At 41.8% G+C, this 26853-nt stretch overlaps 1 protein-coding gene across 1 annotated transcript in view; it reads left to right on the forward strand.

Moving 5' to 3' along the window:
• The first annotated feature begins 476 nt into the window (after positions 1-476).
• esama (endothelial cell adhesion molecule a) overlaps positions 477-26853 on the forward strand; it is a 49800-nt gene continuing 23423 nt past the window's right edge. Inside the window, exon 1 of the mRNA XM_055046883.1 lies at positions 477-821. Within this exon, the coding sequence (XP_054902858.1) occupies positions 761-821 (61 nt within the window). The 5' untranslated portion in view covers positions 477-760. The remainder of the gene's footprint in view (positions 822-26853) is intronic.

Consider the following 26853-nt stretch of genomic DNA (forward strand, 5'->3'; position numbering starts at 1 on the left):
AAACATTTCATTCGAGTCTCGTGTTGTTCTTCAGAGCTTAAGTTCACTTTTACCAAACACTCTGCTGACGGCTCCGTTTTCCTTCCACCTGGATGAAAAGCGCTGCTCTTCCTCCAGCGCGTCCTTCCGCTGCTCTGTCCTCTTGCGCTTTGACGCCACTCGGTGTCTGTTACACCTGTTCTTGGCGGCGAACCACAGAACAGGTGCGACTCGTCAATTTCAGCTGCGTCTGGACCGGAAAGAGGGATGTTGGTCGTTTTTTTGCCGACAAAATAAAAGCATCGCATTTCAATCATGGGCTTCTGGTGACTCCCTGCAAAAGAGGCGTTTTATTTTGGAGGGGCGACTGTGGAAGAGGGTTTTTGGACAATCAGGCTAGCAATACGACTGACTCGCATAGGTACGTCGGCTCTTCTCCTCCGGACCGGGTCTCTCCCGCCCCCCCATCCCCGAACCCTCCCTCTCGGTGAAGGGACCGAATGACAACTCGCAGAGTTGTTCTCGCTCGCGCGGCCGGAAGGAGGGATTCACCGGGAAGAGGAGGGAGGACAGGAGTCGCGAAGGACAGTCAGTGTCGGAGGTACGAGTCCAGGGTCGACTTGACTTTCTCCGGTTCGTCCCCCCCGACCCTCCTGCAGACGCCCGACGGCTTCCCGTCGTCCTCACCCACCCCAAGTGTCCCTTGCGTGTCCGCGCGAGGACGGGCGCTGAAAACAATAGATCCTCCGAGACCAGCTGAGGGACACCGGGACAGAGAACCATGGAGATCTGCTCCACTTCCAGGAAACTTACTTTGCTCTCCTTTCTCATGGGGCTCTCAGGTAAGTGTTTGTTTGTTTGTTTGCTTGTTTTTAATTACATTTTAGTTCTCCAATTTCTCAAAAAAAAAGAAAGAAAAAGTGGAGCATTCCTTAAAACAACTCAAATTCATCAAGAGCGGGGATGTTGTGTCGATTTCTTCCAAGGTGACTTTCACAGAGCGCTCAGAGTGACTTCTGACAACTAAATCACATTTTGTTGTTGTGTTTTTCTTGTTTTTTTGTTTTGCATCCACTGAACGGGCAGTGAGAGCGTCTCTGAGCAGAAAGCCCGGTTCCGCTCACACGCAGGCTCTGCGGTTCTGATGTCAGCAGATGTATAGAAGCAAAGCAGCAAAAATAAATAAATAAATAAATGAAATAAAATAAAAATGACTGACAGCTCGGTGTTTCTGGAGCTCTGTGAGCCAGGAGCGGGCTGGGATTTAAGGCTCAGACACCTGTTTGTTTTCCACTGGATTTAAAACAAGTGTGTTACACATGATTATGTCTCCCAGGGTGGGTGGGGGGGTGAAATAATCCCCTTATATCTGCTCCATCGTTGGCTCACCGTCGCCTTCAACTCCTGTACTTTCCCCTGATGGCTGTGCTGGACGCGCATCCTGGTTTTAGTCGTTTGGAGCAAACTGGGACGAATCGGAGTGAAACCATTCACTAGCTGCTTTCCACGAAGCGTGGAAATTGTGCAAATTCAAATTGCGACAATAAGTTTGACGGAAACACGTCTTTCGGGTCACGCGAGTCACGTGATCAGGAGCCGGACGTTACCGCTGGCGAAAAACGGCGAAGAAGACCAGACAGGAAGTAGTGGGAAAGTGATGTTTTGTTGGGTTTTTTTTTTGTTTATTTGTTTGTTTTTTAAAGGGGGGGAGGAGGACAGTGTGAAGTTGGTTCTCACAGTAGGCTATCTAACAGTTCATAAAAAGTTGTGCGTCATTCAAAAGTGTATAATCCACAGCTCTTCCGTGAAATCACCAAAACGCTGCATACACATGCTGCTCCAACGCCATGTTAAGATGGTCGGGTCTTCTCTGCTAGCTGATCAATGATGAGCGCCAGAGCCATTGGCTAAAGTATGAATATATTTCATGTAACTGTTTACGTCCTTTGCTGCCATGATTGCTACTAATAGACTTGTTGCCTGAACAAGTTTATTCCAATTGTGATTTTAATTAAATTTCTTATTTTATGGAACAATACAGTTTTGAAACAAAAACAAAAATTTGCACACATTTGTAATGGAGGATCTGACCCTCTGCAAGAAAGGTTCTGGTGGAGAAAAATAGCAGTTTCTGTTTCTCTCCAAGGAACCTGGGAGGTAAATAAAAAATGTTTTAGATTTGTCACCAACAGAGACAGCAGGGATATTTGAAACTTTCTGTCCAAGGTGTCCGGCTACCTGTAGGGTGTATCTCCTTCAGCCAGAGTTGCTTCAGGTGAGTATGTGTGTGTGCCAAGAGGCAGGCTGGCGACTTTCACACGCCCTGTGTGTGTGATGCATGAACGCAGGCTCCCCACCGTTCGGAGCCGGAGTTTGATTCTCAGCGGTGTTGCCAAAACAATCCCACGAACTGACATGGGCAACCTCAGGGCCGCTTGTTCCTCCCTGGTCGGGACGCAGAGGAGTAAAACATGACAAACAGTCCCATTTGCGCACCCAGACCCAGGGCGAGTCTGTGGTTCAGGGCAGATCTCTGGTATCTTCTCTGCCGTTTTAATTACACGCCGTGATTCAGTGTCAGCAGACAATGGGACAATAAAAGTTCAGCGCTCGCCATTGGAGGGCCTGCAGGTGTGTCCTGAAAAATACTGGGCAGTCTGAATGGAGGCAGGAAATGGTCATGAATAGCAGGCAGTGGTGAGGGGAAAACAACAGGCTCCTGGAGTCCCTGATGGGGCCGAACCTGGAGCAGGAACCTGGAGCAGGACGTGAACAAACATCCTCCCGCTAGCAAGAAGTGGTCCCGGTTAGAGGTTCAGTTTGAGAAGAAACTTGGTCCAGCAGGAACTCGAAGGGAAAAAGAAAAAGTGATTTGTTCTGGTAGCCAAATTTGTTTTTTTGTGTGTGTATCTATTCCCAAGTTTACAGATTGCACTTGAATGCAACAGTAAACCTGCTGTCCGTTTCTTTTCAGACAAACATGCATTCCTCATTTAAGCTGATGCCACTGGATGTGAGGAGAAATGCCAAAGTTTTCACTCTCTTTTATCATATTTTGACTCTTTTATAGTAAAAGAAAAACTATGTAGAAAAACATATCTGTGCATAACTCGCATAACTCTTAAGACAAAGGACAATGGGAAGTAGTTTTCTAAACCTTTTGCATTTAGAAAACCAAAAATCTGAAAAGTGTGGTGTGCACTTGTGTTCATATCCCTGAGGCAATATTTTTGAAACTGATTCTTTTCTTTTTTTTCGTCTACTTCTCTTTCCAAAATAGCTGAGACTCAGTCCGATTGGATGGAGAAGATCTGGGAGTAGAACATGTCAAGTCTTGACACAGAACAGGATTCCTATGTCATGTTTTATTTGCAGCTTTGTAGAAATTGTTGTAGGGCCAAACTTGATCTGACCGCAGTGTTCCTTGATTGAATCCCAAGAGCTGGATTCTCTCTGCTAACACAGGACTGTTGGTCTAACCCATACGATTCTTTAAACCCTGAGTGGAATGTGACAATGTTTAAGAACGTTTAAATTCAAACAGTGTGAATTATTTTGTAATGCACACTGATCTAACAGAGCATTGCTCTTTGTTTACTCAAATTGAATAGTATGACTTTACAACTTCAGCTCTACTAACAGAGAAAGTGGCTCATTGATTAACCTGTCCCAACATAATCAAACCTTGTTCACTTTATATATTTAAAGTAAACAGGGTTTTAGCGCATTCAGTTGCAAAAGTTTTTTGCTGACTCTACAGCTTTCTACATCCCTCAGTCTGATCTATTTGTTTTATTTTGAGGTGATAAAATTCGTGAGGAAAAAAATCGTATAACTGCAAAAGTACAGTGGCAAACTTGTGCCATGCTAGCAATCTGCACCTCCTGTTTATTTCTGCCAAGATATTACACTTTGTCCCTGATGGGGCCGAACCACTTTGAAACCAGTAGAGGATCTAATTTACCTCATCTGTTTATTATTTTTTTTGTTTACACATTTTAAAAGTTCCCTCATAATTTGCGTGATGGAAACATGGGTAATATCGCCCCAGATTCAGATGGCCAAGTAAGAGGAGGTGGCAGTTCTGAACGTATTTGATCCCATCAGGTCAACTGGTCCAGCTCTGAGCTTCACTACAGCCTTTTGTTGAAGTCATTGTTCTTCTCCACGATTAACTCTGTCATTAACTCGCAGTGGGTTCACCTCTTCAAATGAATGTTTTCAGTCTAAAGCTGAACACAAGATTCTCAGTCTCACAAACCCATTAGGATTATCTCTGTGAAGTTATGTTCAGGGTCAGCTAATTTGATTACGGTGTCTCTGGTTCAACAAGCGCTGGGCCTAATTATACTCCTTATTCTAACTGCTTAAATACGCTGGCCTCATGTCGGGTCCTCCAGGCGAGTCTCTACCAGCGTCGCATATCTACAGGCTGATGTTCTTTCACAACCATCAAGCTCCAGAGCAGATAGGAATCCTTTGTTTCTTTTATCACAGATTCTCAATTAAATTTAGATATGGATTTCGACTCGTGAATATGCTTTAATTCTAACTCTTCCATTGTAGTTGTGGCTGTATGTTTGTAGTCCATGAAATAATCTGTGTGACCCTTTACCGTCATTGAAGATAAACTTGGTCCTCCAAATTTGGAAAACAGCACACAGTGTTTTTCTTTATTCTTTTTATTTAGTCATTTAAGATCATCCACAGACATTCAACAACTTTTTAATCCAAAATAGATTTATCAACACTCAGCTGAATGCAGCAACAGCTCTCTGAGAGACTTCTTGTGTTTGAATAAAAACATTTCTTGGACCAAAACAGTAGAAAACATCTGACCCAAAATGTTAAGAAACTCGCTATCTTTCTTTGGTAAAGCAACCATCGAAGACCCCTTTTTTAATCGATGATTTCTTTTCTACTTTTTTTTTTTTTTTAATGAAAATGTTGCAACTTTATTTATTGCTAAACAGTTAGCATTGTTAATTGGAAAAAAAAAACATGCTAAATCTTTGGACACCAGTGATTTAGGGTGATTGTCGTGCTGGAAGCTGGAACTCCAGTCAGTCTTAAATCTCTAGTCAGACCTCTAACAGCTTCTCCCTGTGTTTAGCTCCAAAAATCTCATCAACTTTGACCTCTAATCTAAATAAAAAAATGAATTTCTGCAGCATAATACAGGCCACCACCAGGTTTTCTGTCAAGCAAATTAATTTTTGTAATTCCACCTTTGGGAATTTCATGGTCAATGGAAACGGAGCTGCTGTCATCTTGTTTGGTGATGGAGGGTGACATCAGTCTATGCAGTTCTCTGCAAGAAATTCGTGATCTGACAGCTGTTACACAGTTTGACAGTTTGTTTGTCTGTCTTCCTTGCTGTCCTCCCACAGCGGTTCGGATTGGATGTTCAAACTGCATAATTTTAATGTAAACTGATCCAGTTCACAGAATCAAGCACATCTATAAACATTATACGCAGGCGTTCAACAAATGTCTGTGCAGCTAATTGGGATGTGGAAAAAAAACACGTCTCAGAATTTTGTCATATGTTCAGTGAAAGGCTATTGTCTAAACAGTGAGATTACAGGCGCTTTCGCTGAGTTTACAGTAGCTGTGTTTTTCTAGGCTCTCAGCAGTGAAACGCTTTAACAAATAAATAAATAAAAAAGATTGCCTTCGTGAAGTTGGAGACATGACTACATTGCTCCTGCATGTCAGATTCATTGGCTTTACAGTGTCATGTTCCTTCTGTTGGACTTATGTGAGGGCATATTCCTGTCAGCCTGTCGTTAACCTTGTCTGTCGCACTGTCCTGGACAGCTGTGGCAAAGTGGGAAGAGTGGTCGTCTGGCAATTGGAAGGTTGTGAGTTTGGTCCTAGCTTGATCCACCATGTGTCGATTTGCCTTGGGTAAGGCAATTAATCACAAATTAGGACTGTATAAACGGCGTCGCAATATTAGTGTGTGCAGGAGCAATGCAGACGATCACACTGCACACAAATGTCATTGCCTAAGTTGCTAAAGGTCATAGGGTGATGGAAGCACAGGTGAAAAACTAGATTGTTTCCCCCAAGTTACCATTTGTTCTGATCATGGGTGTATGAGTGAGGGAGCCTTTCAGTGGGTCAGTAAAACTACACGCCCTTTTTAAATTCACTCCATATAATTCTTCAGAGCATGCTTCAGTAAGATGAACCCCTTTACAAACAGAAGCCGGAAGATTGGTACTGTGTCTTCGAGGGGCTTTTAAATGAGCCTAGAAGCTAATTTGGAAGATAGCCTTCCCTCATCTAAGCCCATCCCCTCACTGACCGCTGCACAGTTCGTCTTGCATTTGGGACACGCCATCTGGTAAACGAACGTCTTCATTTGTTTTCCAGGTGGGTCTCACAATGAGCTTTAATTATTTAACAAGGTCAATCTGTACAAGCTTCAAAAGGCTGCACTGGGGGGTCAGCTGGGTGCACAGTCTGTGCTCGTTTTCTGTGGTGACTGTCAGAGATTTATCGTCGAGAGTGAGAGTGTTGCAAGACTTATTTTTAGTAGCATATTATTTTCCGAGAGCCAGTTTGACAGTGATCCCTCTCCCCATAGTTAGATAACATAGTAATGAAGCTGTGGACTCTGCATCTTTGTGTATGGCAACTAAGTGCAGCGGCGTGTTTCCTTTTTTTCACTAACTATTGTTACAGTTATAGCCCTTCATCCCAGAACGCATGTATCTTCAATCTCCTCCTTTTAGGAGACAGTTTGGACCAATAGTGTTGGCCTTATCTTTAATTGCCTTTCCCATAGAATAATACCAACTGGATGTGCAGCAAAGCCCCTCTCCACTTTGAGCTTGGATTACAGCTCTTTCAGGGCAGTGCAGTTTGTGGATGTGTCACTAGCTAATGGTACAATTCTGACTTCAGTGGCACGATTCAGAGACTTATCAGTGCAGAATACCAAAAACATACAAGCATGCGCTTTCCCTATTCATAGGCTGTTTGCCATTCACTCTGTGCATTTATGTCAATTCCTCTCCTCAAGCCGTGTAGTTGGAAACCTATTGAGAATTCGAAGGAAGATTATTTCCAGCTCAGTTTCAATCTGATGGTAAAAACAGAGAATGGTGTCCCGTTCATAAATCCCGTCTCTGCTCCTGCCATCTTTTCTTTACATTTTATGGTCTTTGCATTCATGCCAGCTCTGTTTAGTCGGTTTTATTCAAACTCTAGTTTGTTTGCCTAGAAAGTCCAGTTTGTTTAGGGAGGCGTCCTCAAATTTGCCTAAAAATCTAGGTCTCTGTTTGTTTGAAGTGAATTCTGGTGCATATGACTTCTCCAAAAAGCAGGAAGTGGATTATAATGCAGAGCATTCTGGGTAAATAAATACACCCAAAACAAATGTGTGGGTCTAGTGCTAGTGCCTTGTAGTATTTTGAAGAGAAATCCCACAACCACTAAAATCTGATGCCACTCCATTTCAGTTTATATTTTAAAAAATAATAATTTGCACCCATATCTTCTTAAGAGATTTATGTGTGCTTTCCTTCAGTAGTTCTTGGCGCAGCGCCCCCTCAGTTGAGGGGTAAACAAATTGCTCAAAGGGTTGGTTCGCTTGACACAGTGCAATGTGAAAGTGAACCACAGCTGAAAAAGTAACAAATGTTGGATTTTGTTGGATTTTTGGTCCCCAAAACGAACCGCATCTACTGGAATATGAAGTCAGAAAGTACCCTAATCAGGTTGTTGTGATCAGACTGGATTTGATATTTTAGACAGTCTTGTATTAGTGGTAATAGTTGATGAGGATTATAAAGACAATCCCCAATCCTCCTGAGAGAATCTTGATTCTTGCCATAACTGTGAAATTACCAGAAGTCCACCAACATTTCCAAGCTCAGCATACTCGGGAACTGAGAGGTTGAAAGCTCAGACGGGTGAAATAGAGCAGCTGTGCTGGACTCTGTTCAGCCTTATCTACTAAATTCTGTCCCTGCCTCGCTGTCTCGCAGCAGCAGTGAACCTCAGACATGATGTCTTAACAATAGAGCCGTCTTATACATATATCTGGACAATCCTTAATCTTTGGCTGAGATTAATGCCAATACAGAGTCCACTGTAAAATAGGGACAACACAGAATACACTTGCTAAGGAGGCTGAACTCCTTTTTTGAAAGTCGTATTATGTTTATTAGTTGTTTCAAGAAACAATCCTGGCATCTTAAGTCTTTGCCCTTTGGTTGCTGCTTTCTTTTGGAAGAAAACTAGACACTGCTCCACATTTGTCACTTTTACTCTTTTATTTGCTCTTTGTTTACTATTCCCTTATGATGGTTGTGCTCTCGTGAACTGTGCACCTTGTTCACCTCATGCTTTGACGTCCTTTTATAAAGTGTCTTCGCATTCAAGCGCCTATGTTTGAATCTGGGCAAGCTGCCGAGTGATTGCCCTTCAGGTTCTAAGCGTCTATTTGAATTTGATAAACACCTCACTCTTACTGAAAACCGCAAATTTTAAGTTCTTCCCCACGCCGCAGCAGCATCCACACATCAGCAGAAGAGTCTCAGCACGACGTGTTTCCTGGTTTGCAAATGTTCAGAATTTTTTTAAATTTCCATCCAGCAGATCAGAGCCCATCAAACTCAAAAAATCAATCGATTCTTGTCACCAGTCATTTTCTTGGTGCATCTCTTAAGTTTATGTATTGCTCTTTTGGGTGTTTGTTAACCACAATTGTTATTGATTCATGAATTTCTAAACCTCATTTATATTCTATAGCTACCATAGTTAAGCCTGGGGTTCATAACAGCATCTTAATCTAATTAAATCACCTTAATTAAAGTCCCATTGGATGATTAGTGATTAAATTATGTAGAGCGCTGTTAAGTGCTCTCTTTAAAGTGTGTTTTGACTTCTAAAGTTCAGGCCATTCATCTGAGGTTTGACGGGTTGCCCCACATTCTCTGACTTGCTTCTATATTTAAGTATACAAACATTGATATTTTTAGGCCCAGCAGGGGATGGGATAAACTGTGGGAAAGTTCTGTTTGACATTTGACAAGCTTCTTGCACTGATGCGAAGCTGACACTTGCATGGAAGATTTAACTTGGCCACGAACAGCAAAAACAGCCCTCTGATGATTTCATGCAGGTGACTAGAGAGCGGTGTGGCGGCCACAGCGGTGTGCGCCGAATGGCAGTTCTCTATTTTGTGGGTCTTCTTGGTATCCATCCTCAAACTCAGAAAGGAGAAGGCATCCTCTCAGGGGTCATGAGAAAAGCACTGGGCGACTTTCCCAACTTCCATCTCTGACCTCGAGACTCTTAAAGGGACAGACACCCAAACTTATTTGCTTCATCTTTGTTTTATTGTCTTTTTTTCCCCCATTTCTTTTATCCATCTCCCTCCCCTTCATCCTGCCTCAAGGGGAAGACTAAATTAGTCCGCATAAGTACGGAAAGGCTGTTTGTAGGTGTTGATGTTTTTCAGGTTGCCTGAAAATCACGATTCAGATCTTCTGTGAACAAAAGTCATCCTAAATATTGTTCTGTATATGAGTTACACAAAGTTATTCAAAGCCAATATTTGCTTTTGGCACTTTCCAGACACAAAGCGTCACCGAGCGACTATATACATAAATAAACAGAAGCTGTATAGTTTATTTATAGAGATGCTCTCTTGGTTTCTGTTGGGCTTGTATCAAGTTGTAATAGTGATGTAAGTGCGGCAAGCTCTCACTAGTCTAGAACCTTAAAGCTCTTTCGCAAGTAATTTTTGTCTTTATAAACTAATTAGACAACAACCAATCAAAAAGCACCACGTAACAAGCTTAAGCACAATACAATTACAGATGCTTATCTTTTTCAAATAAAAGAGTGAAAAATTGAACTCACATCAACACAAAATAACATTTTGTATTAAGTTCTAAGCAACGTATATATGGCTCCTACAAGTGACATGCTGCTGAAGCACAAACAATGCAGACTGCAGAGTCAGCCTCCTCCTAATTCAGGCTTCACTACGGTAATCAGACTGTGGCTGCACACTGGCTAATGACTGTTTACAGCAAAACCAGCTACGGGGAGCCTGTCAGGTGCTTCTAGAGACCTGATTTGACTGATTTAGCAGACTTTGTGTTAAACTATGGAGCTGAAGACTCTATTGTAATCCATAAAGATAGAAACATTGGCCTTTTTGTTCTTGTATGTTGAATTTCTTGTAGTATTTTGGTACAGAACTCGTCACATTGGTGTCAACTTCAGACTATTACATACACGCCTCTTTAGTTAGAACATTTGTTGCTTCTTTCTTCACTTTAAGCAGTTTCATCGTGGCTTCTTTACTTTAAGCTTCACTAAAGTTTTATGCCCTAAACATCAAACCTGGTTAATTATGCCAAGTTATTTCTCTACTCCATCTTTGCTGTTTCCATTCAGGGAACTCCTGGTGGCATGGAATGAGTTCAGGCCTGGTATTACAGGCTCATGATAGATAGGCCTCTAATCTTATTGTATGTACAAAATAAAAATGCAGATGTTGTTTTTCATTGAATTGAGTCTTGTTTTCCTAACCAACACAATAAATTGGAATCAGAATTAAAATGTGCGTACTCCTAGTGGGACACTTTTTAGTCACAATTCAAGCCTCATTTAATTTTTTAACAACTAAAACAGAAACACATGTAACTTAGAATATCCCAGTTGAGCAGTTTGTCATTAAAATACAGTTTATGCTAGGAAAGGGAAACAAGCAGTTTTAAACAGGTGTGTATACGGCTGGCTCTGGGTTGCAATTTCTATATTAATTTGCTCACTGACCCGACCGTGTGATACATAAACTGCAAAATAGACCATATGATGGGGGTTTAAAGGTTTGCTAAATAGATCAGATCAGCTGCTCACTCATGGCACTTTTTTTTTCCAAGACACTATGACATTATAAGGGAATACAATTTGCTCAAATTTAACAATTAAATATAACACTGGACAAACTGTAATCAACATTTGATGTGTTAGCAAACAAAGAAATTCAGAGTTTTCATCCTCATCAATAAAAGGAAAACCAAAGCAGTTTTTTTTTTTTTTTTTTTTTTTTTTGACTGTGGGTCAAGAGGAAATGGGCCAAGTTTGATTACTGGCTGAAACTTTTCCGCAACAACGCCCTGCAACCTGCCCTGCGGTACGCTTATAATTAACACGCAGCATTCTGAAGATCTGAATTCACTGCATGCTGTATGTCAGGCAGTTTGGATTTTACTTTTGGTTTATTTGACCTTTCTCCTTGAGCCTTAATAACGGTAATGTATCGAGCAATATTTATGCTGCACAACCATCTGTGTGCTGACAAACATTTCCCTAAAGCCGTCATCATGTGTCAGCTATAAACAAACTATCTTTGACATTTTATGTGCATGATCAGCTATCAAACTGTTATGGTTTTAGTATGACTGTTATTACCCATGACCAGCATGACAAACGCAGGCAGCCTGAGAGACTGATGGATAATAAATAAAATAGTTCTTGATGTAACCTGTAACTTTTCACTGTTGATGTATTTTTCTCGTTTCATAAGATTTTTAAAAAGGCTACAGTTTGCCTTTGAACAAAAAGACCATCAGACTCATTGAGACGTTGTTATGACTCATTGTGGGCTCATTTTTATTTCACAGATGTCTCAGTGTAAACTGTCTTCATTATGCCGCTGAAGCTGAGGCTCTGCGTGCTTGATTTCAAAGCTAACCTCCCCGAACCTCAGGAGAGCAGGAAGAAGGCAGAATATTTTCTGTTTCGCGAACAAAAGAAAGGAAAAAGGAAAACAGCTCTGGCTTCTTATGCTGTATCTTGTCACAACAGTTATCTAATGGGTCTTCAAAGGATTTCCTGAGGCCAAAGTTTGTCAAATTTCCCTTAATCCACACGGGGAGCACAGTCGCCAAAGACACAAGTTTCTGAGCGCTCCGATTGGCCAGAAGCCTCGTCTCCCGTGAGCCTGCTTGCAGTGCCTCTGACAGATGTTGCTGCCAGAAGTCAGCAGCCACATATCCTTCAGACCTACCCTTCAAAAAGGAAAAAAAAAATGATGAGAGGTTAATAAAGCTTTAGACAGATGGGAATTAAGGGCATGGATTTAGACAAGATAGGCCGTGTTAAATTATTCTTATGAGGAGAAAGGACTGTGGGGGAGGGGGAGGGGCTGGAGCGTGATGCAAATGCAACTTCAGGGACACTGACATAATCTTCACTTTATTCTTCAAGCCATCGTCTCCCTGTTTTGCACTCTAAGTATTTTTGTTTTGCTAATAGGAGAAACTTTCTTGGTTCTCTGTCCTGGAGGACTAAAGGCATCTTCAGTCTTAGACACGATTCATTCTCATTTCTGTGACGTTTACGTTTAACATGGTCTTGTTTCGTGTGTGGTTCAGAATGTTGCTTTTGTTTGTTGCCTTAGCTTGAAACCACTCCGGGGTTTGCCTGGTTTAAGCAGTTTGAAACTTGCTTAAGAAATATTGTCATAGCATTCCTGTGAATTTAATTCCACTACCTGCCAAAGAAACGGTCTGAGCGACCTCTGACCCCTGTCCATGTGCTGCTGAAGGAAAGAAACTCTCCCAATGTTGTCTTTCAGAAGAAAAAAGAAAACGCCAGGCTGTTTTACAATGGTTTCACTCAGAAACACAGACTTTCATCTACAGCAGCCTGAACGACCTAATTCTGATCTTTTCACCCTAAAAATATCCAATATGAGCCTCTGGAATATGTGGGACTGAAGCAGATGAAGTTTCTGCAGTCTGAAAGGTCACGATGCATTTAAGACTTTCATGGCATGGATGTGAAACCTGCGTCTTAATCCTGTACCAGAAGAAACTGGTCCAGACGTAAACAGTGTCTGAAAAAAACCATGATAATAAAATTATGAAGGAGATCTGTTCAACTGAAGCGCATCATCACACGAGTTTAAAAATTACATTTCAATAAATGTTAAAAAGTCCTGGTAGTTCCTCTCTCCACTTTCTGTCAGCATGCGATTTTATATTGTTATTTTTTTCTTCCCCTCATATTTTTTGTCTATATGAAAATTTTGGAAGCAGTTTAATAAGGAAAAAGTATTGCTAACTTCCTTGCTCGTATTGTAAAAATCTACAAAAAAAGCAGCACCACAAATCAGTAATTTTGATAACAAAAGAATCAGAAAAACAATCTGGAAGGAACTGATTTTCTAAAAGTGATGTTCGGTCTTCATAGACCTAAGAAAAAAATCAACTCCCTCATGATTAAGCACAAGCAGGATGTCTCCATTGACCCAGCCGCTTTACAATCTCACAGAAGAACCTTTCTGTTGACGGTAATGGGCCGCTGACACCTGTGTGGCAGGGAAGATTTGTCTGGTATTATCAGAAGCTGAATTTCTGTGGGTGGGTAGAAGCCAGTCAGTAATGGAGTCAGAGATGACTGTGGCAGTAGGCAGCTGTGTGGAAAAAGTCATTACAGTGGAGCATTAAGCCGAGGCCTTCGGGGCATCAGAAGCTGTTCTGTTGTCCTCACCGAGGCAGAACGGGTGAAGAGGCGCCGTTAGAAATACAGTGGGAGACAGAGGGACTGGGGGCCGTGATCGACAAGGAGCAGGGAACTAATTCTTTTTTACATGTGTTGAACTACAGAGTATCATTCAGTCGCAGCAGGATGTTCAATCCTCTGCTGAAGATTTTTTTTTTTTTGCTAAAATAAATTCTTACCTGACTTTCAGATCTCTTGCAGTGTTTTTTTTTGTTGTCTTTTTATGTCCCTGACAGACATCTGTCAACCTCAGGCCTTGTCATGTACCACTATAAACCCACATGTGGGTTTATAAGATACAGCATAAAAACACAGGACCGTTTCCAGCTTTTGATGGTCCCATCCGTAGCTGTGCTACTGTGGTAGAACAGTTCCTTCAGCAAACTGAAACCTGGAGACGTAGGTATTATTAATTAAATGTGGTCTCCCACAGCAAAGAGAAAAACCATTGAAGAACAACTCAAAGCCATTCACAGTGGTGATTGGTTAGCCAATTAAACACCTGCTCTTCTGATGCCCTGTCAGAGTTGGCATGTGGGTGAGTCTCTTTTTTTATTTAAACTGAACCGACACGAATCAAATTCCGCAGCACATCTATAAGTTGCGTTTGTCAAAGTCAAGCTAGCATAAGTGGCCTATTTAAGTGCTATTTTTTAAATGAAAACTTTTTCCTAATAGTTATCTAGTTTTGTAGCATTGACAATTAGTAGCAAAGCACTGTGTCCCTTTCTCTTTTATAAATCACGTGTACATTTAAGATGTAGCGTGTGATGTTGCCAGTTTTTTGCCCTCCAGCAGGGAGCTCAAAAGCAGGATGTTGTGGAAGTGACGTTATGTTGTAATACCCAGCTCAGGGAACCTGAGCCAGCTTCAGTAACAACTAACTATACAACAAAGGAAAGTGAAAAGGCTGTTTCAAAGGCAGACAGGGTGAAAAACTGGGATGTACCTGAAACATCTTCCCCCAATTCTACCCTTCAAACTGCATGTGAACGAACCAGCTGTATGAGTGCAAAGTGCTTTATAAAAAAAAAACAATTAGCAACTTGAACAATGTAAATTTTGTCCAATAAATATGACTTAAACCAACCCAATGTTGTTCCTTTGATTCCAAAAAAACCTGCTGAATTGTGTGTAAAGAAAGTTGCTGGTGTTCTCTGCCCTCTCAGTCTGGAGGCCAGCAGGGCCTCAGGACTGGGGAGAAACCAGAGTCTACTCTGTAAACTGTGTAGACTCTGGTTTCAGCATTGCTCCATACGGCACGACCTCGTGTCACCTCACCTTTTAACATCTGCAAACATTCTTTGGCTTTTTATCTGCACGCAGGCCTCTGGTGACATTAAAGCAGCCTTTTATCAGTGGGATTACATCTACATCTCCCCTCGAATCCCACCCCCTGCTCCCTCCTCTTCCTCCTCGCCCTTTCCCCTTTTTCATCTTATTGCCCAGTTCTCCCCATCTCCTTCATCTTCTTCGTCTCCTGAGGCTTTCAGCTCTAACATCTCATCAGCATCAGCGTCTGGGGTCAGCCAGAGGCATACTGGGTATGGGGGCTTTGTCATGCTAGCTTATGTATCTGTTGTTGTTTTTTTTTTTTCCACATTTTCTCATCTTTCTCTCAGTTCATCTTCCTCCTTCTCTTTGTCTAACTCCCTCCTACCTTCCTAGCTCCCATCCTTCCTGGTTGACATATATGTGATTATAAGCTCTTATTTATTTTCCTGTCTCACAATTCTGCACCCCAGAGAATACTGTCTTGGTGTCATTACCTAACGGCTCAGATGTGAAGCCACACCACACTGTCTCCTCACCCCTCGACACACTCTAAAGTCTAATTGGTATTTATTAAAAGTATCTCCTGCATCGCTTCTCTCCCCTACACTGCAGCTCCTCTTACAGATAACCAGAATGTTTTAATATTCTGCTAATATGGAAAAATCCCTGCTAATGCTGTTATAATTAGATTTGTGACAGCATCCCTTAGAGTCAACATGTTTCCTGTCATTAAAATCAAGCCTAAATGTGCTTTTAGCACTATGTTACACAATCTATAACTGCAAGAAGTTTGCTTTTCTGACTTAAACGCCATGATGTCAGCTTAAAAAAATAATCATGGTGAGTTTAGGATTGTTCTAGGGTCTGGTTAAGGGGAAGATGCTAAACGAAGCCAATTTTACTGTCATTTCAAACACAAATCTGTGTCTCAGAGTGCAAGAGAGACAGGTTTATATTCCCCTGACCTTGACTTGAATGTGATATGAAATAAAGTGTTAAAGGTGAAGTGTTATGTATTTTCCTGGCACTTAGTGACATTTTATAGCACAATCAAGTAAGCATCTTACCTTCAGTGGTTATGAAAATGCTACATAGATTAAATATGACCAAAAAAGAAATTTGATTGTGAAATTTAACAGTGAAAGGTGAAAGTGTTCCCCCACTCTGGATGAACCCAACACATAGGACGCAATAGTGACAAAAGTTTAATATTTTTCAACTTTCTTGTGCCGCAATGCTGGGCTTGCACGTCTACGTCTGCGTGTGTGAGCTTAAGATTTCACAAGCAATTTTTCCAGCCGCTTAGCTGGAGGAGCGCAAACGATTCTCACCTCATCGTCATTCGGTGTGATGGAGACTTAGGCTTTCGCGTGTCGAGCCCTTAAATCCTAATAGTCGCTGTTGTGTGGGGTTCAGTTCTCGACCATGGCTGAGTGTCTTTCCCCTTTTCTCTCTCTGCCAGTTTTCTGTCTGATCACTTTAAATAAAATCTGCCAGTGCCACAAAAAAGTACAAAAGGTGCCTCGTGAATAAATTTAGAGCTTGCTTAGAGAGGAGCCAGATATCTGAAAGGTCCTCTAAAACTCTACAAATTACAAGTCTGTACTTGTCACATCTAGATTCGGATATCATTGAATTCGGCACCTCTAGTTTGGCAGAGGCTTTGGCTTTAGAAGACATAGCTGTAAACATTAGCGAAATGTTGATGTGCCAATCATTGCCCCGGACGTCCTTCTCTTAAGGAGTAAGTGGAGTGAAGTCTTCAAAGAGGACAGCTGTAAACATAGCTATAAAGTCATGGTTGAAGTGAGACTTGTCAGACCGTGTCAGAGAAGCCGCGTAAGCTTTGGTGTATATCGTTGCCTCTGCTGCAGAAACTCAGAGATGTATGGTCTGAAGACCAACAGGCTTCTGCACATACTGTGAGGGAAACGTGAGACAGCTGGACTCGTTGAATAATTGATCACCTTCTCTCTGACAGGTACCGATGAGGCTGACAAGTTCTCCAATCTAAGCAGGCGGACAGGATTTGATGAGATGTTGTGAACGTTTAGGTTTAGAGAAAACTCATAGGTTTGATTGAAACAAGGACTGGTCACACACCCAAGCATTATGTTGAAAATTTCACAAATGATTGTTTTAGACATGTTGCGTAGTTACTGCTTGAACTTTGACAAGAGCTGTTTTTTTTTTGGCACAAATATCTTTCATCACAATCTCTTTGTTGGTAATAAATCCTCTCAGCGAAGTCACTGATACAAGTTGCATATGTTCAACATACAAGCATTGTTAATCATCAGAGCCTTTGAGGAGCTTTGGGTCTCTTGCTGTGAATGTCTGATGTAAGGTCCATTTTCTGACTATCCGGTCAGGAACAATGGCATCCTAGCTGCTGTTACCAGAGAACAGGAAAGTGTACCGGAAATGCAAACTGCGGTGGTATGCCATACATTGTGCGGCATGGTTGAATTTCATTGTTGCCGCTGAGGTCCCTTGAGTTAGAGAACATAGAAAACCGTCTCTGCTTCTCAGTCACTTCTTCTCTTGTATCCGTCGGCTGCAGCTATGTACTGAACATGGACTGTGAAGTACAGTACAGCAGCAGTGCAGAGAGTCCTCATAATCTCCCCCGCTTATGTGTTTGAAGAGGTGGAAATCTCTCGGCGAAATGCTAAACAGGATCTATCAGGATTAGTTCTGAGTTTGAGGCAGTCTAGCTTATTGCTGACTGTGTTTCACAACTGGGATTTTAAGAAATGCTCGCCACGTGACACATTCCTCCAAAGTCACAAAGTGCCAGGGCCGCGGCGATTTATTTATTTATTTCCGTGCTTTACGGAGAGCAAACAGACAGAAAGCTTTTCAGCCGAGTATCATCATTGATGTTTGCAGCCTTCATTAGTGACTGGTCATTATGTTCACCGATTTCCTGAGGCCAGCCAGCCGTGAGAGCCCATTAACCAGCAGCATTAGGAGTAATTAGGCAAAGCGCTCACTTTATGTGCTGATATTTTCACACAGAGAGCTGTTTATGCAGATATACGTGCGACACCCCACTGGCAGTTTGTAATTTTCATGATCATTAAGGGGCCAGTTGACCTCTTGATGCTCAATTTCTTCTTCTCCAAGAAAGTTAAATTCTCATATGGAGCGTTGAATCATGAAAATAAATCACATTAACTGTGCTTTTGATCGGAGCCATTCTGTCACAAGATGTAGCCCACACTGTATGCACCATATGTACACACAAAGGCCTTATTAGTTGTCTTCATCTTACTGTCATAGTAAATGAAAATCATCATTTAGAGCCAACGTGCTTTTTTGACCCTGTTCTGCACACAGCATTCCCCCTTAGTGATGTTGCACATGCCCACACGGCTTTCCGCAGCACTCTCGCCACTTCTCTGGATGGAAACACTTTCACCGTGATGGCAGATCCATATATACCCACTCACACTTATACACCTCGGCGCATCCTCAGGGAGGACGAAAAGAAAGGCAAGCCACGTCTGATCCGTAATCGCTCTCTTCAGTCTTCCACTCCCTCCCGACTCTTTCCCCTAGCCACGCACCACCTCTGCTGTCTCAATCACTGTGAAAATATCTCTACAGGTTCTGTTTAATAACGGCACTGGCGCGCATGTGGAATCCACTCAGGAATGTTGCTTTCTGTCTCATCTCCCGCCTCCTGACACAGCCTGTCAGTGAGCAAGACATCACACGGCGAGGCGCGGGAGAAACGATCAGAACTCCCCTTAACCACAGAAACTTGTCGCTCATCTGTCTTTTTACCTCAGCACCGCGGTAAAAATAGACTCGGGCTGTCTAGTTTCCCTAGTACTTCCCTCTCTCTCGCTGATTCTGCTCAGCTTTTCGTAATTCGCTGGCTACACCAATTTCCCTCATCACTTTGGACCACTCAACAGAACGAGGCATGGCCTGTCAATATAGAACAGCTTTTCCATTTCTTTTTATGTCAATCAAGCTGATGTGGGAGGAAAGCAGAACAAGATGATATTGGTAGATTTGACCCATTTGACTGCAGTTAAATAATTTTAGCTAAAATCCTCTATACCGTCACTATAACATTTATAAAGTTACTGTTATTTTGATCACTGGTAGCTTTTTTAAGCAATAATCACATATTGCAATAGACACGTGATCAATATAAATGGATAATGCTTCTGATAGAATGTTCAATAATTTCACTGAACTCTGACCCAGAACCGCACAGCATTCTGGGTGATGTACACATAGGACAGGCTTTAGCCACTCAACTGTCCAGGGCGAGCAAAGAGAGGTCGGTGGCATCAACTAGCTCATTTCGTCTTTGGTTGCCTAGCAATAACATGTTGAATAACTCGCGAAATAAACAGTTTTAAGGTTTTGCCATTGTGCCTCATGATGGGGTAAAAATAAACATTGGCTGTGGAGTGAAAACTGTGAATAAAATAGCGTTCTTGACATTTTTCTGGGTTTTGTGCCTCTATTTAAGCACAAACCAATGGATGGAAATCCAGTTATCTCCAGCTATATTTGTAAATCTCTGTTGGTTCATCAAGTCCTAAAAAAAAAAAAAAAAAAAAAAAAAAAAAGCAGAACTTGTAGTTTGGATTTGTGGGTCATCAGCAAAACACAGGCACTAGTTTCTAGCTGTAGCAGGTGAAGCTCTGTGCTGACTTTTGACCTTTCCTGTTTGGGTCCAAAAATAGAAATTCAAGTCTCGATTCTGGTGAGTTGAAGAAAGTTATGGTACATCCATACTGTATATTAGTTTTCTCTATGCATGCACTCAGCCCTTAACCTGGTGACATTGTAACATACAGATGTGTGTCATCTGCATAGTGATGGTGACTAATGCTATCTGAGCTAACATGTAGATAACAAATATGGAGGGGTCCCAGGTTTGAATCTTGGGGTACCCCTACATGGACATTCTTGTCCACTCTGACAAGAAGTTTTGTTTCAAATCAAGCTCTCCAGTCACTTCGATGATATGTCATGGTCAACAGTGTTCAATGTTGTGCTGAGGTCCAACAGAGCCAACGCTGTGGTTCTGGGCTAAAATCAGCTGACAGTAGAGGACAGTGAAGGGTATGTGCCAGCTAATACAGTCCCAGTTATTGCTGGTTCACCAATGCAAGCCGAAATCGGTATAAATGTGTCCCAGTTTTACACACAGAAAACCTTACAATGTTTCTTATTTGAAATAAGCTAAAAATAACAGAGACACATTAGATGGAAGAGGCCAAAACTCAGGCAGAGCAAGATAACAGAAGGCTTTGTTGAACCCAGGGGTGGAGGGAAGGGGGACAGAGGCCAAGGGAGGGTATGAACAGTGACTCTGAGAGATGGGCCAGATACTCTGCTGGAGATTTGGCTGTTTAATCGAGTCGGTGAGGATTAGAACTGGATTATGTAGGAATTGTGACACAGCAGCAAATTAGCCTGGTAGCTTTAATCTGTGAGGGAGTCGAAGCCAAAATACTTGGCCGGAAAGCAGGATGTGTGTATGTAACGTTCAAGTATTGAGGTCATAGGCTTCATGACGAAAGTATACAGTTAGGTGAAAAACAGGGACACAAAGTTTATGTATCTTTATAGACGTCTTAAACAAGCTTTAAAAAAATTATTAAAGTAAGCAGACAGAATAATGGACTAAAAATATGATCCGAAGTGTTGTGGTTGCACTGAAATGTTAACAAATTGTATAAAACATTTGAAAGAAGGTAAAGTCTGTGCTTAACTCAATTTTACAGACTTTTCTTCATACCGCTGAGCTGTAAATGCGTGCTGGGTGTTGAAGTGACCATGCAGGCAGGCAGGCAGGCATGCAGGCCCTGAACTGCAGCAAAAGCTTTCAGTTCCATGAGCAGCGCAGCCCTGATGAAACCTGATCAGAGCAGGTAGGTCAGCCACTCATGACGGCAGCACCAGCCCAGTGAAGGAGTCCTTTATACATGCTGTAACCAGCTTTGACTTGATTCACATGCATGATCACAGCGGCTTTAATCGGACTGTGTTACAGGGGGAAAATTCACCACACTAACCTCAGCAAAAGCTGTCCGCACGCTTCAGAAAAAACACAGAAGCTCCTTATGGGAGCTTATTTACAGGCTGCGATGCGTTGTGGCTTCATAGGCATGCTTTACGTCTCATACTCTAAATCAGAGGACTTGTTTTGGGTTTTTGGCTGCGTTTGCACAACAACTCCCACCAGTTTACTGTCAGACATATTTTATTGCTCCTCACTCTCCGTGGTGAGCAGCAAACTGAAGAAACCACCAGAACAATGTCAAGTCAGGTATCTGTTGTTTTCCTTTGGGCTCCTAACCTCAACAGTTCATGAGTGAAAGACCAGGACAGTCTACATTCTCCTACCTGATGGAAACACAATGTATGTGACTTAAAATGTAGGCACCCCACTTACAGCAAGAATGGTTGCAAATTTCTGTTTGTGGTGGAAATTTACTCCTTTTTTTAAATAAATGGGTAAATAGTTCTGAAATGTGATTATTCTTTACATCAGTGAAACTTGCCGTTTTACCAGTCACGTAAAGAAAACTCATACTAATGTGGCTTCAAGTCACATTAAAATTATGACTGGTAGAGCATTAATGAGCACGTGCTTTGAGACCAAAGACTGTTGTCTCCTGACTGCAGAGGCCAGGTTACAGCTCTTCCTCACAGATGAGCTTTTTGCCTAAAATTAAACAAAGTAATTGCTGCCCCCTCAAACCCTGCCTTCCCCCATCTTGGGGACCTACTGAGCAGATCAAGCGTGAGCAGATCACGTCTGAGGGCGACCACCACCCAGTCCATGATTAAAGTCCCTGCTCCCAACAGACCTTCTCTGAAGTTCAGTGAGAAAAAACGGTAAAGCCAATGGATGGTGACGTGCACGTGCGTGTGTGCGTGCATGTGTGTGTGTGTGAGGTGGAGTGGATTGAATTGGTGGGGTGTACGATGCTGTCCTGGAGAGGCCAGAGCGGCTGGTTCAGTGGAAGGTAGAGTGTCCTGCATTATGCATGGCGGTTGTTATTTTCATCACATGCTGCTGCCAGGCGTCATTGTCGTTTGTGCTTGGTCTGCAGAAATCCGTGGCGGTTCACAGACCGTCGTCCGCTATAACCCGCTCCCACTTCCACGCTTCCTGTTTTGTCCTCATCGTGCTTCGATGCTGCCGGGACATGGAAATGGATTGGGTGGTCCCAGCGGGTTCCATTAACCGGTCCTGTCTCCTGAGTGGTGTGGATGCGCGTTTTCTTTTATGTTTGTCACTAAGGTGGGCCTCCTGTCAGGCCACTCCGGAGAGTAAGAGGCAGTGAGTGGGTGAAGCGCTTGAACACATGCATTATTTCACGCTGCAAGTGACAGCCGATCAGACAAGCAGCAGATTGTCAGCGACAGGTGAGTGTGTGGAGTGTGTGTGCGTGTCTGTGCTATTCTAAAATTTGGCCTTTTCAGCTTAATGTTGATGCTATAGCTTTCTGTATAGTAGAGGTGGCTGAACATTATGGAACCTTCTTCACCTACAAAAACAACACAACAACAGATCCCTCACTGCGGACGGATGAACAAAGTGAAACTTAAACATTGAAATTAATTCTACACTGCAAAAACAACATCTCACAAAGTGTTTTTGGTCTATGTTCTAATATGGTAGTACACGCTTGAAAAAAGACAAAACTAGCTTCCAAGTAACTTTTCAGCAAGATACAGAAGCTTGTTTTAAGTCAAAAATTCCTTAATATTGATAAAACAATACTACCCATAACAAGTTATGTTTCCTGCATCATAAGTGAAATAATCCCCCAGTGGAACTGTTACACTTTTATCTCTATTAAGAAATTATGTGCTTAAAACAAGTTGCAGTATCTTGCTCACTGACTCATAAAGTTACTTGTGAGATTGGTGAGATTTAATATTTTTGCAGTGTAGCCCATCCTCCTCTACCAGCACACATCTGACTTGGTTCAGGCCAAGTTATCCCAATTCCTTTTAAAACAAAAGTATCTTCATAGCAGGTAAGTTTGCTTATCAGTCAGTACAGTAAATTGGCATAGAGAAGAAATGTAAAGGACTTTTTTTTTAATCAGCATTAGAGAAGCATCCAGTTTCAATAATATCATTGTTGCGCCGTATTTTCTTCAATCATTCACATCTTTTTATATTGTCAGTATACATACCCAGTCACCAGCTGATCTTTTTGTACATTTATGCTGTAAATTTTACTTTAAGAAACATCTTTTGAGTAAGATTTGGAGTAAGTGCATGTTTTGGGCGCATTTTAAAGCATCTTATTTCACCAAATCAACAGAAAACTCAAGACCAGATACTTAGAAGCAGGATTGAGCTGAGGGTTTCCTCGTCTTCACATTTAATCTGTGCAGTGCGAGTGTGTTGTTTAAGCCGAAGAAGACGCACACACACACACACACCACACACACACACACACACACACACACATGTACACGAAATGTGCTTTAAAAAAATAATGGATTTAAAAAGGATGTCTTTGTCCACAGTGGTCATGGTCACATGTGAAAGACAGACAGTAGAAGTATAAGCTTCTTAGTTAACAGAAAGCAGGAAACTAGAAGTGAGAGTGACTTCTTTTCTTGACAGACACATTGTATACATGTATGTATACAATGTACGTATATATGTATGTATGTAATGTCTGTAAATTATAATATGCATTCAGCTGATGCCTGTTCGACAGATGTTTAAAAGCATCTTTTGAATATCCCCCTTAAGCATGCTCTTCATTAAACCCACATTTCTGTTTTTAAAAGTAGTCATCGGTCTGATTTAATATTATAGTCTTAAATGTCATATTTTCATTAACTGTAAGTGGAAAATCATCATAATTAACAGAATTAAATTGTATGTATTTATGTTTGTATATGGGCAAACTTAAAAGCTGGCTAGTAGTTGGTTATTATGAAAGATTTCGTGATTAGGTCGTCTGTCGCATTTCTAAATTCAGCCTTACTGTAATAGCACCAGAGCAAATATTTCTGCAATTGAGAAAAACCTCAGACCCCAGCAGACATACAGTACGATGGGGTAAAGAGGACTCTCTCTACTGAAACCAGTCATCTCACTGGAAGAGCAGCAAATCTGTGAACGACAGTTTGTTTGTAGAAAACATTTAGGTTAATGAGGCTGCATAAAATCACAATGTCACATCTCAGAGAGTAAATAATAAATGAAGGTAGTTCCCGGGCTGTGGGAAGACAGCAGTCGCCTGTATCAGGTTGCAGTTGTTTACGCTGCAGTTTTGGTCATTGAACAACATTAACAATGTATTTCAGCATGTTGATGATTCAAATAATCCGATTGACCTCACCCTGTTTCTGTTTATGCTGTTCGCTCACTTTTATTTGGTAATGTGCAGGCAAGGTACTATATGAATCAAATTATGGGACATGCTTGGATCCAGCTTATGGTACTCAGTCATTCAAATATCTGGTTTTTTTTAGCAGTTGAGCTCCCCTAAAATGTTCACTACTATTTCAATGTATAAGGTACGCTTACTCATTTTAGTCCAGACATTTTTTAGGTTATACTTTTCGGGATACTTTCTCTGCAAAACCACAAAATAAATTAGGATGTAAAGGCCATTAGTTGTTATCCCGGTGGTGTAATAAATGCCACAATGCATGCATGCATCTGTGCTCACAGATTTATCCAGTTCTGTCCATGAATAACTCCTCTGGCACCCTCAGCACCACTACGCTGCTGTCTTCCTGCTTTCTACCAGTTAAAAACCTTCCAAGTAAAACAGATGGACCTAGGGAAGAGAAGGGGGAAGCAGAGAGAACCGTGAGATTGATGAAGTTAGGACTGAAAAATCACAGCGCCGGAAAAGATGTTACACTTGCATTACAGATTAGTCAGGAAACGCCGTGTGTTTGTCTGCAGATGTGTGTATTTCTCTATGTGTGTGTTTGCACATCGCTTCCTGTTCTACTTCCTCTTTTCCCCCGCCCAGCCATTCCACTTCCCGTCACAGCAGCCTGGCGCTCCTAGATAAGGCCTTCCAGTACTTTTCACCTTCCTGTTGACGCTCCCTACTTCATCCAGCACCAATTCCATCCCACTGCGATCAATAAACTGATAACTGTTAGCAACCAAAATAAATAAGCTCCCTCTTTCCTACATCTCAATACAGAGTCGCAACACTTTGTGATGGAAAACAGCTTCTATGGCAGTTTTTTTATTTTGTGGAGGAAAGAAACACCAAGTCCTTGGTGTTTTGTTGATGAAGGGCATATAGATAAGTGAGCGTGACACTGATAAGAGCTCAGCTTCTCAGCAGACACAGATCAATATAATGTTTGTGATGATGGTTGTATTAAGATGTGGCGAAGTTTGTGCAAGAAACCTGAGGTAGAAGAAAATGGAGCAGTGATTGTTCATGTACCCAACATGAAGATGGAACCACACCCACCCTTATTGCAATGAGATCCCTGATGAGGGCGGCGGGTGAATGCTTGTTAGCCTGGAGTGTGAAAATGCAGAGATCTCTGCGCTGACTTTGTTCTGTGGTTCTCAAAGCTGCTGTCATACTATTTCTCAACTTTCCATGAACGCTGGTAAACACAACACCAACTATCTTTGGCTAACTGTGAAGAAATCAGCCATATTCTAAGCTTTTATGACGTTCCGGTTTTTTGTATTACTTTTGTTTATTGTGTTGGCGGGCGTAACATTCTCAGTGCTCTTCTGCTTTAAGACAGCTCAACTTGTTTTTGACTGTTTCTGCATAGCCTTCCTATTATAAAAGTATTCACTGTATTGGATGTTTCACCCTTTTGCTTTTCTCTAAAAAAAAAAAAACATGTACATAATGAAATACAAATATTTGTCATAAAATGACAATTGGTGCTGGTCTCACAGCTAAAGGTTCGTCTGCTTAAAGGCTCAATGGAGGGGTAACTTGAAGGGGAGAACTTATTTTATGTTTTGTATGCTCCTTAATTTGTCCAAAGTGTGAAAAAAAATCTGTTTACACTTTGATATTAAAGGGCTTCTAGGAGAACTTTTAGTGAAAAAAAGCCACATTTTGTTGATTATGACTGATAATCAACAATATTATGGAGATTTAACTGTGTATGCTGTCATATCAAATGTGCAGGAAGGTGATGTTGGAGCATTTTTTCACTTGAGCTGCACATCTCAACAGGTCATTGAAACACAAGTCAGATATGTGATAGGAATATCAGGATAGCATAATTACTACGTATTAATCTAACAACAGACAAGTTCAAACTTCATGAGTAACCTTCATGACGTTTGAACGTCACTGGTGAAATGCATTCCTCAGGACACTCTGTGGCTGTTTCGGTGTCACAAACTTCCTCTGTCATACAGAATGGCTAAGCGCGGCCATATTGGGAAAAACCAACATTGTTAGAAGGGTCCCATTATTACACAGGAGAAATGTGCTTTTCAGCACAGAATACAGCAGTGGCATAAACGTTTCTATAATTGTTATCATATCCTTAAGAGACTCCATGCATAAGAAACAAGGGACAGTAGTTTTCAATCCAGACGACTGATGTTATCAAACGAGTTAATGGGGGTAAGGGAGTTCTCAATAGTCTGACTACCAAATTTATCATAACTCAATTTTGTGCATATGAGTAAACATTTGGACACATCCACAAGTTGTATCCTACTTGTGGATGTGTCCAAAGTACAACACACCGGGCTCGCCTGACTAAATTACTTCCTCATCTTCTCAGGTTCTGCAGAGTCCTACTAATGGCCTCACTAGCACAGACACAGAGACCCATCTAAAGTTGCAGGACAGTGGTCCTGCAGAGCCGGAAATTCTGTGTTCACGATCCGATTTCCTCCACGCTGGTCCTCGGGGCCCTCAGGCCTGCATGTTTTGGGTGTGTCTCAGCTCCAGCACATCTGATCCAGAAGATTGCATTTGCTCCTCAGCGTGGCATCCAGTGCTGCAGAAGCCTGTTTACCACCCAATCATTATAAGGTGTTTAACAGCAAGAAAACACCCAGAGCATGCAGGACAGTGTGTGC

Source organism: Poeciliopsis prolifica, unplaced genomic scaffold (genome assembly GCF_027474105.1).
Source record: "Poeciliopsis prolifica strain line A6 unplaced genomic scaffold, Auburn_PproV2 SCAFFOLD024, whole genome shotgun sequence".
Taxonomy (NCBI): domain Eukaryota; kingdom Metazoa; phylum Chordata; class Actinopteri; order Cyprinodontiformes; family Poeciliidae; genus Poeciliopsis; species Poeciliopsis prolifica.